General features: G+C 39.7%; 1 protein-coding gene across 4 annotated transcripts in view; it reads left to right on the plus strand.

Annotated features, from left to right (window-relative positions):
• The window catches only part of LOC127497152 (cytokine receptor-like factor 1), a 25,245-nt gene extending 11,847 nt beyond the window's left edge, over nt 1-13,398 (plus strand). For 3 of the 4 annotated variants that reach the window (XM_051865450.1, XM_051865429.1, XM_051865419.1), the window contains 7 exons: nt 2,901-3,179; nt 5,539-5,668; nt 6,055-6,224; nt 8,749-8,906; nt 10,127-10,295; nt 11,443-11,624; nt 13,339-13,398. In XM_051865450.1, coding sequence (XP_051721410.1) covers nt 2,901-3,179; nt 5,539-5,668; nt 6,055-6,224; nt 8,749-8,906; nt 10,127-10,295; nt 11,443-11,624; nt 13,339-13,362 — 1,112 coding nt within the window. In that variant the 3' untranslated portion in view covers nt 13,363-13,398. Of the gene's footprint in view, nt 1-2,900; nt 3,180-5,538; nt 5,669-6,054; nt 6,225-8,748; nt 8,907-10,126; nt 10,296-11,442; nt 11,629-13,338 lie in introns of all 4 variants that reach the window. The other variant, XM_051865440.1, reaches the window with a different exon arrangement.
• The last annotated feature ends 940 nt before the right edge of the window (nt 13,399-14,338 follow it).

Below are 14,338 nucleotides of genomic sequence, written 5' to 3' on the forward strand. Positions count from 1 at the left end.
GTTGGTCAAACATTTAACCCAACCGCTGGGTTTGTCCATTTTCAACCCAACTTTTGTTTTTAACCCAGCACTTTTACAGTGTACAGAAATGTCAAAATTACCTTAGTAATTTTTTATCTCTGAAATTGGAAACATGTTTACTGAAGAAGAGGTGCATTGAGGTCATTTTTGTATGAAAATATTTTTAATTAATGTAATATTTGTTGGAGAACAGCATTAAATCTTTTATTTACATTGTTTTAAACTGCTTGGTTTAACAGATTGGCCAATTGTGCAAATATTGCACTGTATTATAAAAGTATGCTAATGGTTAAAATCTCAAAAGGTCAGAGCATGATTAACCCACAATAATACCCTGACATCATGTTTCTTAAGCTTGTTTTTATAATGAATATGTGGCCGCAGGACAAGGTTCACCTCAAATCAACACTGAGATGATGAGCTCTGTTCGGTGAAATATAGGTGCTTGTGAAAGTTTAATTTGCTTTTAATGAACTGCAGAGAACAATGTATCAGGATCAAAGGGCATAATTGCGTTGTAAATAACAAAGGGCTAAATTATTAATAGCTATTGTGAAATACATTAACAATGCGAGCGTTTAGCACATTCCCCTTACGTGATATTTGCAGGTGTTGTTGGAGGGGAAGATTAAGACTAATTACATCTAATGAAGTATTGCCTCATTCACACCCTCAGTGCCAGGCAGGGAATCGAGAAGTGAAGTGCATTACACTTCCCTCTCCTCTAGTTAACATTAAACGCACAAACGTCAGGCTGACTTTTTCTGGGCCTCAGTGAAATATAAACACAGTTAAAAGGAAGAAAGTGTGTAGACAGAAGTAACCTTTTAAAAGATCATTGCGGTTTGACAACACGGTCGGGCAGGAATGTCCAAAGGGTGGTCCCGCTGTTCCCCGTCTCAGCCGTAAGATGTGCATCCAAGAGTTTCCCTCGCTTACCTCATGAGACCTTGTGATCCGAGACCAAACTCATTTACTATTCAGACACCTGTGATAAATACTTGTAATTGCTGCTGTCATTAAACGGTTTGAAATGTTTTCGAGGTTGAATTTTGTAATCTACTGAAATGAAGCAGCACCATGTGAAGACTAGTCGAGAGTTCATTAGTGTTAAACGATGATTTGTATCTTTCTCCTTTGATGCGGAGAGAAGATTTCACTCTTTTTCCTCTGAATATGTAATCTCTCTTTTAAGGTTAGTCTATCTATCCATCTTGATGTAATTACATGTAATCAGTTCCCTCGTCACCTCCATTACCCAATTGTGCTGAATTAAGACTTGAGGGATTCCACACTGTCACATTACACGGGCGATAATGAACTCCAACAGGGTTTATGAAATTATAATTGTGTGTGAGTTCCTGTTTGGGATCTTTCAGCGCAGTGATAGACGCCAGACTTCTGAAACACTATTCTGGAATACTTGATGGTTATTGGTCAGTCGCAGCTTTCTACACTCTGGGTTAAAAACAACCCAAGTTGGGTTGAAAATGGACAAACCCAGCGGTTGGGTTAAATGTTCGTCCTGGGTAGTTTTATTTAACCCAACTATTGTTTAAAAATGACTATATGTCTGGCTTAAAATGAACCTAAAATAAGTTGGAAATTAAAAATCAGACACATAATTACTAGAGGAAACAATAATAATCAAAAGGTGAATAATAAGCAATTATTATTCATTACACTTTAATAAATGTTCATTTATTAAACAGGTTGGAAATTAACATTTATTAACATATTTTGGGTTCATTTTAAGCAAGAAATACAGTCATTTTTAAACAATAGTTGAGTTAAATAAAACTACCCAGCAGGTTGGACAAACATTTAACCCAACTGTTGGGTTAAAACAACCCATTCGCTGGGTTTGTCCATTTTCAGCCCAACTTGGGTTGTTTTTAACGCAGCATTTTTTAGATTGTATGGTCAAATAATGTTTTAATGACCTATAAACTGTATATTAAACATTAAATCTTGCAAGCAGTAATTTTTACACTGTGCTAGTTTCATATCTTTTTTTGCTAGCACTTTATTTTACGGTCCTGTTCCGCATGTACATACTATTATTATAGCAATTACAATAACTGGGTTAGGTAACTTTATTTTAATGTGATGTACTTACATGTTTCTACAAGTACTTACTATAGTATTAACAGTAAATTATGCATAATTACAAGTAACTAACCCTACACCAAACCCTACACTCACAGCGATTGGGTTTTTAACCCAGCAAATGGGTTAAATGTTTGACCCAACCTGCTGGGTAGTTTTATTTAACTCAACTATTGTTTAAAAATGACTGTATTTCTCACTTAAAATGAACCCAAAGTATGTTGGAAAGGAACATTTATTAATAAGTTTAATGAATAATAATTAAACAATAAACATTTATTAAATTGCTTATTGATAAATGTTCACCTTTTGATTATTATTGTTGCCTCTAGTAATTATGTGTCTGATTTTTAATTTCCAGCCTATTTTGGGTTCATTTTAAGCCAGACATATAGTCATTTTTAATCAATAGTTGGGTTAAATAAAACTGTCCAACACATTGGGTCAAACATTTAACCCAACCGCTGGATTAAAACATCCCATTTGCTGGGTTTGTCCATTTTCAACCCAACTTGAGTTGATTTTAACCCAGCATTTTTTAGAGTGGGATAATGTACAGTCATGTTCCCTTTCATAGTAAACGGCTATTATCTTCTTTTCTGATCATCTAGCGTATCCCACATTGCTCTGATTTAGTCTGTCACCATCAGCCTGTTTGATGTGTTAGTCACGAGGTCGGTCTGTCTCCTCCTGTAACATCATATAACATGAGCTCAAACCAGACAGCCCATAATAACCAGCTCTAACCTGCTCTATCTCGTCCTCCTCAGAGGTGGCCACCATCTTCCCTCAAGACCCCGCTCTTCCCATCGGCTCCAGCCTGACAGCCACATGCTCCGTCAACCCAGACCACGGCGTTCACGCGGGCTCGCTCTATTGGACGCTAAACGGGAAGCGTCTTCCCAGCAGCACCTACAGCGTCTTGAGCCCCAGCGTTCTGAGCGTCACCCTCCCGCGGCTCTCCGGCTCCCGCCAGCGCTCCGGAGACAACCTCGTGTGCCATAACAGCGGGGGTCATGTGCTGGCCGGCTCCTGCATCTATGTTGGCAGTGAGTCTCGTCTACCATATTGTTCGTATTTGCTGCTGAGTGTGTTTAATTGCCGATTGTGAACGCCGTCCAACTTAAATGCAATGAAATGGGTTTTGTGGGTAAGATCAGGGAATACGGATCAGACCTGGAAGTATTAGACGGTCTTTATGATCTGACCCCTGCCACTGGGCCACAGTTGTTGCAGTATTTAATGTTTTCTGCCCGTCCACCAATGAACTGGAGAGTTGTTTAAGCCCCTTAAGATAGCTATCTGTTCCACTGTTATGCTTTTAGCACCTGTGTGGTCCATTATCGGCGCTTTCCTCGACTGACGCGTATGACAGAACAAATGTACCGCATTTGTCAAGTTACATGGAATGGTGGCAGTATGGAAAATTACAAACACACACACACACACACACACACACACACAGAAAGGCGGAAATTGAGAGAGCGAGACAAAGTCGAGGAAGCGAGTGTCTGGTCATTTGGAAAAAAGATTGAAGGCAAGAAATGTAGAGACGTGGTAAGGATAAGTGTGTGTGTGTGTGTGTGTGTTGACTCAAGCTCTCTGTGTCTCTGAGGTCTCCTCTCGAAGGTTCGGCTCATATAATCACAGTCTTACACTTAGACGCAGTGTCTTTTGTTCTCAGCTGAATGGAATCTTGGCCCCGTTCCTGAACTTAAATGAGGATGACAGCTGAAGACACTCATCCATTATTGAAAATATTTAAAGTCAACACAAAGTCAAAATTGACCCTGTTTACTTCTGTAATGCACGTTTCTCGTCTTATTGTGAATGATTCATCTGTGAGCGTTAATCCAAAAGAGGTAGAAAAACGTTTCTTTTCTTTTAAAATGACTTATTTTTTTAAGAGACGTTTCAGGCTGAGTTTATTTGATTAAAAAAAAAAAAAAACTAATATTGTAAAACAAAATGTATTACAATTTAAAATAGCTGTTTTTATTTGAATATATTTTTGAATGTAATTTATGCAAAACGGAATTTTCAGCATCTTCAGAGTCACGTGATCCTTCAGAAATCATCCTGATATGTGAAACATGTATTGCTTTCACAGCTGAAACCGGCTGTGCTGCTTCATGTATTTGTAAAAATTGCGATACTTTTTTTGTCAGGATTCTTATGATGAATATTGTTCATGTTTAAAATACATGTTTATATATCTAAAATGTCTGTATATATTATTTTAGACATAGATATATATGACATACAGTCCCGGTCAAAAGTTTGGACACATTACTATTTTTAATGTTTTTCAAAGAAGTCTCTTCTGCTCATCAAGCCTGCATTTATTTGATTAAAAATACAGAAAAATCAGTAATATTGTGAAATATTATTACAATTACAAATAATGGTTTTCTATTTTAATATACTTTAAAATAGAATTTATTCCTGTGATCAAAGCTGAATTTTCAGCATCATTACTCCAGTCTTCAGAAATCATTCTAATATGGACCAGTACTGTATATTAAAATATACCATATATATATATATATATATATATATATATATATATATATATATATCTGTCTAAAATAATAATAAATATTGATATATAGAATAGAAAATTAAAAACTAAATATAATGTAATATATATATATATATATATATATATATATATATACATTTCATTCATTAATACAGTTTATTCACTATAGTTTAAAAAATGATAATAAAATATGACAAGATCTCAGAGTTAAACTGTGTCGGAAAAAAATTAATCTTAATTATGTCAGATAACACTTAAGCAAAACATGGTCAGGTCAAAGTGTGTGAATAATTTTTGGTTCCAAATTTTTATCAGTTTTACAGGTAGTCCACTGTATGAAGAATCTGTGGGTATAATATGTCACGGTTTACTTTATTTTGCTATCCTCACTTACAGAAATTAACTATAGTGTCCTGCACCCACTAGTAAAAATATACCAAAAATATCAAAAACGTCTGAATAATTTTTGGTTTGACTGTATATACACTATGGTCAAAAGTTTTTTCAAAGCAAGCAAACAAAAAAAAACTCTTACTGACCCCAAACTTTTGAACAGTAGTGATAATGTTACAAAGCTTTCTATTTCCATTTGTATTTTATCTGTTTCACTCAGAAATAATATTACAGAAGTAAAATGGGTTGCAAACACTGTTCATGTCGACTTTAAACCACCAAACTGACTATTTTCTGAAATTCTGAACATCAAGCTTTTGAGTGATTTTCCATTCTAGAGAATCTGTGTGTTGTAAGTAGTGGAAATCATCAAGTTTTATAGCTTTAATGAGGTGTTATGAGAGGCATGAGTCACTTTCCACTAACTCACTTTGACAGCTCAGTGAAAACTCATCGTCCTCGTCTGTTTTCAGTGCCTCCTGAGAAGCCCGTGAATCTCACCTGCTGGTCCAGGAACACTAAAGACCTCACCTGTCGATGGGCCCCTGGGGGCCAGGGAGAGACCTTCATCAAGACCAAATACACACTCAAATATAAGCTCAGGTCAGTGCCACAGGTCATTCACACTTGTGTTAATGCCTCTTCCCAAATTCACGCCTTATCTTGTTTGTATAGTTCATGTTCCCACATGCCTGTTCACTGGAGGACAGTGGAAGGATGTTCAAGGATGTCTTAAACCAAACTGTCTGTGCTAATCCCTCCTGATGGGCACATGCCATATATGTATATATATATTGTAATTAACATTGGCTTTCATGCCCAGTGAGCAGATAGAATGCAGATTCCAGACACAACAATTTTCATATCCTCATTCCAAGCCATAATTAAGGAATCATTCCCACATTTTACACTGGCTCTTTCCTTTAAAAGCCTTCATATACGAATGCGTTGTGTCCAAACAGTTACATTTCTTGTGTGCGCACCTGTAGGTGGTACGGACGAGAAAAGGAGTGTGAGGACTACAACGCGGGAGAGCCATACACATGCTACATCCCCCGCGACCTCGCCCTCTTCACGCCCTACGAGATATGGGTGGAGGCCTCTAACCAACTCGGAACCGCAACATCTGACGTCATCTACTTGGATATCTTAGACGTGGGTGAGTGTGCGTGACCTTTGACCCCATATCAGACACAAGCCCCAGGTGTTCTCCTCATGGGCAATACGAGAGGACCGCGTGCAACGTGAGAGCGCCACTCCTTGTAAAACCGGGCGGAGGCATGACGAATTGTAGCGGTCCATCGCAGCGTTATTCAGGATCTGCCCACCTACTCGCAGCCCCCTTCTTTACAGACAGCGAGTGGAATTTTTACGAAGTTTTTCGCTAATCCCAGTACCCTGACCGGCCTGGGGCTACTGTTTAGCAATGTGACTTGTCTGTTTTGTTGAATCCTTTGAGTGCAGGCCAAGTTTGCACATAATCTCTTCAAACAGACATTTTAAACTACAAACATGTTAATAAAAATGGAATTAGTGTGGTTAGGACTTGAGTCGAGGGGCATTGCGTCTTGGCAAGACATTAGAAAGTATTTGAAATTAAATTGAAATAGCCTTAACACTGAACTAAAGCCCCCACCCCCACGTGTTCTTAAGAAGGAGATGAGAAATGTTATAAACTTTTACATCCTGTGTGTGTAAATCAGTGTAACTGCACCTGAAGGGGGAGGCAGGGCCATTCTGAATGGAAAGTGCAGTAAAGGAAGGTGGGTGCTCCTCGAAACATGCCATAGTTATGACACAGCCACCGCGCCTAGTGCCTCCACCGCCTTAGCAACAGAGACAATGCTCATCTGACTAATTAAACAACAGCTCTGAGATCCAAGAACACTACAATTACTTGGAATGTGAAGCATTTTCTGTGCTATATGATTTTACAGCAGCTTCACCAAAATACAAAGCGGAAAAATACAGAGCGACTAGTTAACTAGAATAGAATAGAATAGAATAATGGAAAACTGAGTATATTTCATCTCATTTGAATCACAAGAACAAAAGTCTCAGCCTGCAGACCGAAGATCGTTCTTTAACCAGTAGATGCATATTGCATACAAAAACATCACCAGTTCCAATATGATTGGCTTGGAGGTTTTTTGTTTGTTTGTTTGTTTGTTTTTAAGAAGGTACCAATGCAATGAGCTCCTTTTTAGGACAAAGTAATCACAAGGATTTTTTTTGAGGCGGACTAGAGTTCTGTAAGAGTAGGATATCTACTATACTATATATTGAAATAATTAGTAGTTGTGGACGGACAGAAATTGTGATCACAAAATCTATACACATTCTGTGTTTCTGTGTTTTCTTTACAAATTAGACTGCAGTGACACTAAATGAATCCATTTTTCTTTGCCAGTCTATTAGTGTGTTATTTATTTCATGCAGAGTTCATAAACAGGATGCAGAATTGAAATTTGAAGTAGAATTAAACTGAATTGCAATACAAAAGATGGACGGATGGATTGATGGATGGATGGGTGGATGGATGGATGGATGGTTGGATGGAATGAGAATGGATGGGTGGATAGTGGATGGATGGGTAAATGGATGGACAGATGGATGGATGGGAGGATGGATGGAATGAGGATGGATGGGTGGATGGATGGATGGATGGATGGATGGATGGATGGATGGACGGATGGTTGGATGGATAGATAGTGGATGGAAGGATGGATGTAATGAGGATGGATGGGTGGATAGTGGATGGATGGGTAAATGGATGGACAGATGGATGGATGGATGTATGGATGGAAAAAATGGATGGATGAATAGTGGATGGATGGAAGGATGGATGGATGGATGGATAGATAGAGGATGGATGGATGATGGATGGATGGATGGATAGATAGATAGAGGATGGATGGATGGATGGAATGAATGAATGAATGGATGGATAGAGGATGTATGGATGGACAGATAGATGGATGGATAAAGAATGGATGATGGATGGATAGATAGAGAATGGATGGATGGGTGGATGGAGGATGGATGGATGGATGGATGGATGGCTGGATGGTTAGAGGATGGGTGGGTGGATAGTGGATGGATAGGTAAATGGATGGATGGATAAAGGGTGGATGGATGGATAGAGGATGGATGGGTGAATGGTGGATGGATAGGTAAATGGATGGATGGATAAAGGATGGATGGATGGATAGAGGATGGATGGGTGAATAGTGGATGAATAGGTAAATGGATGGATGGATAAAGGATGGATGGATGGATGGATGGGTGGATAGTGGATGGATGGATGGATGGATGGATGGATAGAGGATGATGGATGGATGGATGGATAGAGGATGAATGGATAGAGGATGGATGGATGGATGGGTGGATAGTGGATGGATGGATGGATAGAGGATGGATGGATGGATAGAGGATGGATGGATGGATGGATGGATGGATAGAGGATGGATGGATGGGTGGATAGTGGATGGATGGATGGGTGGATAGTGGATGGATGGATGGGTGGATAGTGGATGGATGGGTAAATGGATGGTAGGTAGATGGATGGATGGGTAAACCCTTCTTCCTGTCATTCCAATTCAAATTCCAGTTCAAGAATTCAAGAATAAGGTATTTTTGTCACAGTGCCTCAGTCTTATTCTGTTGTTTGTTTTTCTCTCCAGTGACGACAGATCCACCGACGGACGTGACAGTGAGTCGAGTGGGTGACCTGGAGGACCAGCTGACCGTGCGCTGGGGGACGCCGCCTGCACTGAAAGACTTTCTCTTTCAGGCCAAATATCAGATCAGATACAGACTGGAGGAGAGCAGCGACTGGAAGGTACAGACGCTCTCCATCAGGGTCCATCAAACAATACCCATCATCCTCACTACTAGCACCGTCTTCCCACTGCCACACCCACTTGTTTTTGTAGTGCAAATTGTGCATGTGAGCTAAAGTCAGTGTCTGAATTCTAAAGCATTTGCAGAGCGGCACAATGATTAATTAGAGCCGCTCGAAAGATAACAGTCATGTTCCAGTAGAATTTGGGCTGTTTGTATTACTTGTCTGAAACGTCATTTCCAGCTGTAGCAGAACAGCACATGGTTTCCAGTCCTCCGGCCACGGAAGAGTCCGGTTAAACTTTAGGGTTTCAAATAAACTTAAGCTTTCGCTGTCCCCATTCCGCTCATATGGATCCAATCAGTTGGCAGGTTTCCTGAGGCTGGGCAGAGTTGAGTTACATAATCCCCCCCCTTACCCATCAGAACAAAATCAAAACATGACAGTGACCATAAAAAGCACATCACAGCAGACGATCCGTTGTTTTCAAAGTGCGTTAGAAAGCCGCATTATCACCCGGGCCGTTCTCAACTGCTTACATAGTCTGTACGACGGGAAATAATTACCCAGCATGCCTGTTACACGCCAACCTGATGATGTTAACATTCTGCCACTCATCACGTTCCAATAGTAATGACGCTCCTCGGATTACGGAGCCGTGCATATTAACCGTGTTTGTAGCTTTTGAAATGTGAGTCTGGAAATGGAGCGACTGATTCAGGGGAATCGGGATTGTAAATAATTACAGGGGCCCAGGCCATTCCTACATTCCTGGATCAGAATCCTGACTCTACCTCTGCTTTAGGAAGCAGGAGGAATCGAGCCTGGCATGGCCCTGTTGATGCTGTCTCTACCCGTGCAATTACTCAATCTGTAATAAGTAACAGATAACAGATTTCCTCTCGGGGTAGTGTTGATGCTCATGTGTGTATGTAGAGCCAGAAGGCAGGACAATTATTGATGTGTGTGTCCCTGTCTTTGTGTCTGATATATGTTGGTATATCCCGCAGGAGCACAAAAGGGGGGAAATTTCTTTGTTCTTCTTCTTTATAGATGAGCTTGTGTGAACTTGCTTAAGGATTTTGAAAGTGAATGGCTTTTTTTCTTCTCATAGAGAACATTAAATATGCCCGTTAGGGTAACGGTGTGTGTGTGTGTGTGTGTTGCCGTTGTAGGTGTTTGATGTAACAGACTGTTTTGGGTGTCTTTCTCTGCAGGTGGTGGATGATGTTGGGAACCAGACTTCCTGCAGGCTGGCGGGGTTGCGGCCGGGCACAGTGTATTTTGTGCAGGTGCGCTGTAATCCGGTAGGGATTCTGGGATCTAGGAAAGCAGGGATTTGGAGTGGCTGGAGTCACCCTACTGCAGCCTCAACACCACACAGTGGTAAGAGAAATATCATTTACGCTATCCTTGCAAACTTTTTTGGAAGTTTACCATGGTATTTCTTAAAAGAACCAGGTAAATACCATGGTAAATATCAAAGTACAGCAGTTTCGCTTTGCTTTTTGGCAAAAAAACAAAAAAACATTTTAAGGGGACCTATAATGCCCCTTTCACAAGATGTAATATAAGTCTCTGGTGTCTCCAGAATGTGTCTGTGAAGTTTCAGCTCAAAATACCCCACAGATCATTTATTATAGCTTGTCAAATTTGCCCCTATTTGGGTGTGAGCAAAAACACGCCGTTTTTGTGTGTGTCCCTTTAAATGCAAATGAGCTGCTGCTCCCGGCCCCCTTTCCAGAAGAGGGCGGAGCTTTAACAGCTCGCGCTTCGGTCGCTCAACAACAACAAAGCTGGAGAATCTCACGCAGCCAAAATGAGGATTGTCAGTAACAATTATTTTATTTGAATATCGATTCGTGCAGATCATGAAATTATAATTGTTTTAATCTTGGACTGGCCTAGCAGTCTTGCAGTGCTACATGTGGGAAATATGAGTTTGATTCCAGCTCGCCTTATTTACAGAATATTTCCTGTCTTATTTAACTGTTTTTGTTATCAAAAATAGCAGAAATTCCAAAAACCAAAACAGAAAAGAAATAAATCTAGCCAGGGTCTCTAGTTAAATGGTAGCAGCGAGAGTTGGATTGAGATGTTGCCTTCGCTGTCCTTCATCATATTTTCACATTTTGGATGTGTCGTGCCGTCCATCCGATAATCAGATACATATTTCAGAGACGATGCTCGGTCCAGCAGACACCAACTAGCACATGCAACGCATTACTTTAGTCATACATCTCCCCATTTTGTGGCTTGCCAGAAAGCAACGGGGGAGTGTTGGATGTATTTTTTCAGAGGATTTTTTCTGAAGATTAACAGATTAACTCCTCTGCACATTAACTCTTCTGGAGCGGCCCACATCTGGAGCTCAGAAACCTGCTGTTTATTTAAAATGGAAAAGGATTTATTTTTATCCCAACTTGTGTTTGGTTGGCTGTGTAAACTGTGGCCTGTATCTGTGATAAGCTTGATGCGTGCACGATTGTCTCTCTGGACGGATGCGTGTTGATTTCTGTCTTTCGCCCTGCAGAGCGACTGCTGACGGGGTCATGTGACTCGAAGGCAGGGCAGCAAAACTCCACGCTGCGGCGGGACTTGAAGCAGTTCTTCGGCTGGGTGCGCAAACACGCCTACGGCTGCAGCGGTATGAGCATCAAACTTTATGATCAGTGGCGGGTCTGGCTACAGAAATCCCACAAAACACGCAACCAGGTAGGTAAGGAGATTTTCCTTCGCATTCTACTTGTTTTTTAACCCAAACCCCATTAATCACGGTTTAAGAGTCTGGTTTTCTTCAGCTTTCGTTTCTTTGACCGTGTTATGCCAGGAATATTTGCTCTCATAACACTGTGAGACTGGATCCATTGCCTTGAGTTATTGGAGTTACCCGAGTTAATTGAATTAAAGTGCTTCTTGTGTTATTGTACTGAGTTTCCTGTGTTTTGCTCGGTAACCACAGAAGTAAATAACACCAGGCAACTCATATGATTTCAGGTAACTTTTCATAAACCATTGAAGTAAACCGGACTGTTTAAATAAACTTCAGTAATGACGTTTCATTCAACATATGCATTTTGTTCAGAGCTCACATCTGTCAGATTCCACAGTAATCTTGTTTTGGAAATGACAGGGATTGTCATTCACTCCAGAATATTCCCAGCAGAGACTATTTGCATGTGTTGTGGTCTGTGTTATACAAAAAAACTAGGACTGTCAATGTTAACCCGTTAAAGGGTTAGTTCACCCAAAAATGAAAATATCTTCTTTCAGATAAACACAATCGGAGTTATATTAAAAAATATCCTGGCTCTTCCCAGCTTTATAATGGTAGTGAATTGGGGTTGAGATTTTTAAAGCCCAAAAAAGTGCATCCATCCATCATAAAAGTAATCCATACGACTCCATACGAAACGTTTCTCAGCTGAATAAAGCAAACCAGCGTCTCGCTAGTAAAGTTTTGATGGATGCGGATTGTAATCAAGGTAAAGATGATTGCAGTGATGTACAGGAGTTGTACAGTAAACTCACGTGAGTCTGTTATTATCGATGCGCAAACAAACTGTGTATGTGTGCTGTCAACACACTGATCGCACACTGTATTGATGCACAGACACATTTCAGTACATTCACCTTGTTTCCACACACATTCAGGATAATGTTTTTATCTGTCATGTGTATGTTGCTGTGTTTAATAATTCTGAATGGATCCGTGTACTTTAGTATATGCAGTCAGATCAAGGCGGTTGATTTAGGGGGTTTTGGCATCTCCATGTGGCCTTGTTCGGTATTGCAACTTGTCTAAACTGTAAACAAGATCTTTGCTGTTGCACTCTACACATACTGTACACCATGAATTCTGAAAGTTTCTGTAATATTTGGTGCTTTGATGTCCATACATTTATGAATTATATGGACTCCTTATATCATTTAGTTATTTGGTGTACTTTTTGAGTCTTCAAGTGTCCTTTTTGGGAAAGACAGCTAAATTTACCTTGAAAAAAAACTTGCAGAAAATAGTTTTGTGTGAATCAAACTTCTTTGATGGTTTACTTTGCTGGGTATAGCAAATGTTGACAAAAAGTGTTAAACAAGACAAACGATGTATGCTTAATTTGATTGAAAAATTTAATCTAACGACAACCCTAAAAAAAACATGAGACAAATTATTGCCAACATCACAGAAGATTGTCTGGAAAGATCTGACTACATCATATCAGATGATCTGCCGCCACGTCGTTACCAATAAGAGAAAAGCCTGTGTAGAATATCTACATCTCTAAACCGCAAATATGACTTTTTTAACTATCATTTTTTGCCATCGCAATCCGTGCAGGAACCCTGATCTCAGATTGTTTTTGAATGGCTATTTGAAGCCTTTTGTGTTCTGGGGCGTTTATCTGATTACTGTAATATTGTCTGCTTTCAGGTTCTTCAAGGAGATAAATCATAGCACGTCGCTCCTGGCAGGCAGAACATTTAACAACAACAGCACACTGTGGAAGAATTCACATTTTCCAGACCGCTGCTTGGCTCAGTGCAAGAAAGTCAAAGTACAGCTGGACTCAAAACGGGATGTTCAAACGACAAAAGGTGACGGGCATTTTGTCCCTGGGACACAGATTGAATTGTGCAGTTCTCTATAGTGCCTTATTATACAGGAAAACAAACTGAATCATGTCACGTGGACTATATTCGTGGAGACAAGTTCTTGATTGTGTCGGGGAGCGATTAATTACAGGTCATAATTTGCACATTTACTTAGATGATGGCTATGCACGAGCCAGACGTGACACATGGTCTGTACGTGGACCTGTGATGTTTTCAGATCTTGCTAACTTCAGCCAACCTGTATGTTAAAAAGGTTCCTCATGGACAAATGGAAAATGCCTGGATGTTTTTCAGCCAACGGTTTGTGTAACTTCAAGACTGGAAATGAATAGTCAGACCATCCATTTTCACCAAAGGTACCTATCATGAATGTTGGAGTGTGACAGTTGTGACTATACTAAAGAATCTGACAGGTATACCTCACAGAACAACTTGCCACTTTTAGTCTCCTATTTCTAACTAGTCGTTGTTGCAATGCAATGCTGAACATATCAATACATAGAAACAGACCTATGAAACTGACACTCACTATATTCAGGATCTACACCACGACAAAGTTAACATGTTGGAAACATAGAGTGGACTCATAAAACGGCCATTTAATGAATGGAGAGGAAAGTTTTGGCCAACCGATGTTGCGGTTACAGAACTGTAACTGTGTTTGTAGCATTGAACTGTTTGAAAATAATTTTATGTATTGAGACATTTTACTGCTTTTATTTTTGTACTGAATTGTATCCGCATATTTAAATTTAAAGTTATGTTTTGTCTCTTTAAGTTAATTGTAGGTAGATTATATTATTATTGACTGAATTGTT

Source organism: Ctenopharyngodon idella, chromosome 2 (genome assembly GCF_019924925.1).
Source record: "Ctenopharyngodon idella isolate HZGC_01 chromosome 2, HZGC01, whole genome shotgun sequence".
Taxonomy (NCBI): Eukaryota; Metazoa; Chordata; class Actinopteri; order Cypriniformes; family Xenocyprididae; genus Ctenopharyngodon; species Ctenopharyngodon idella.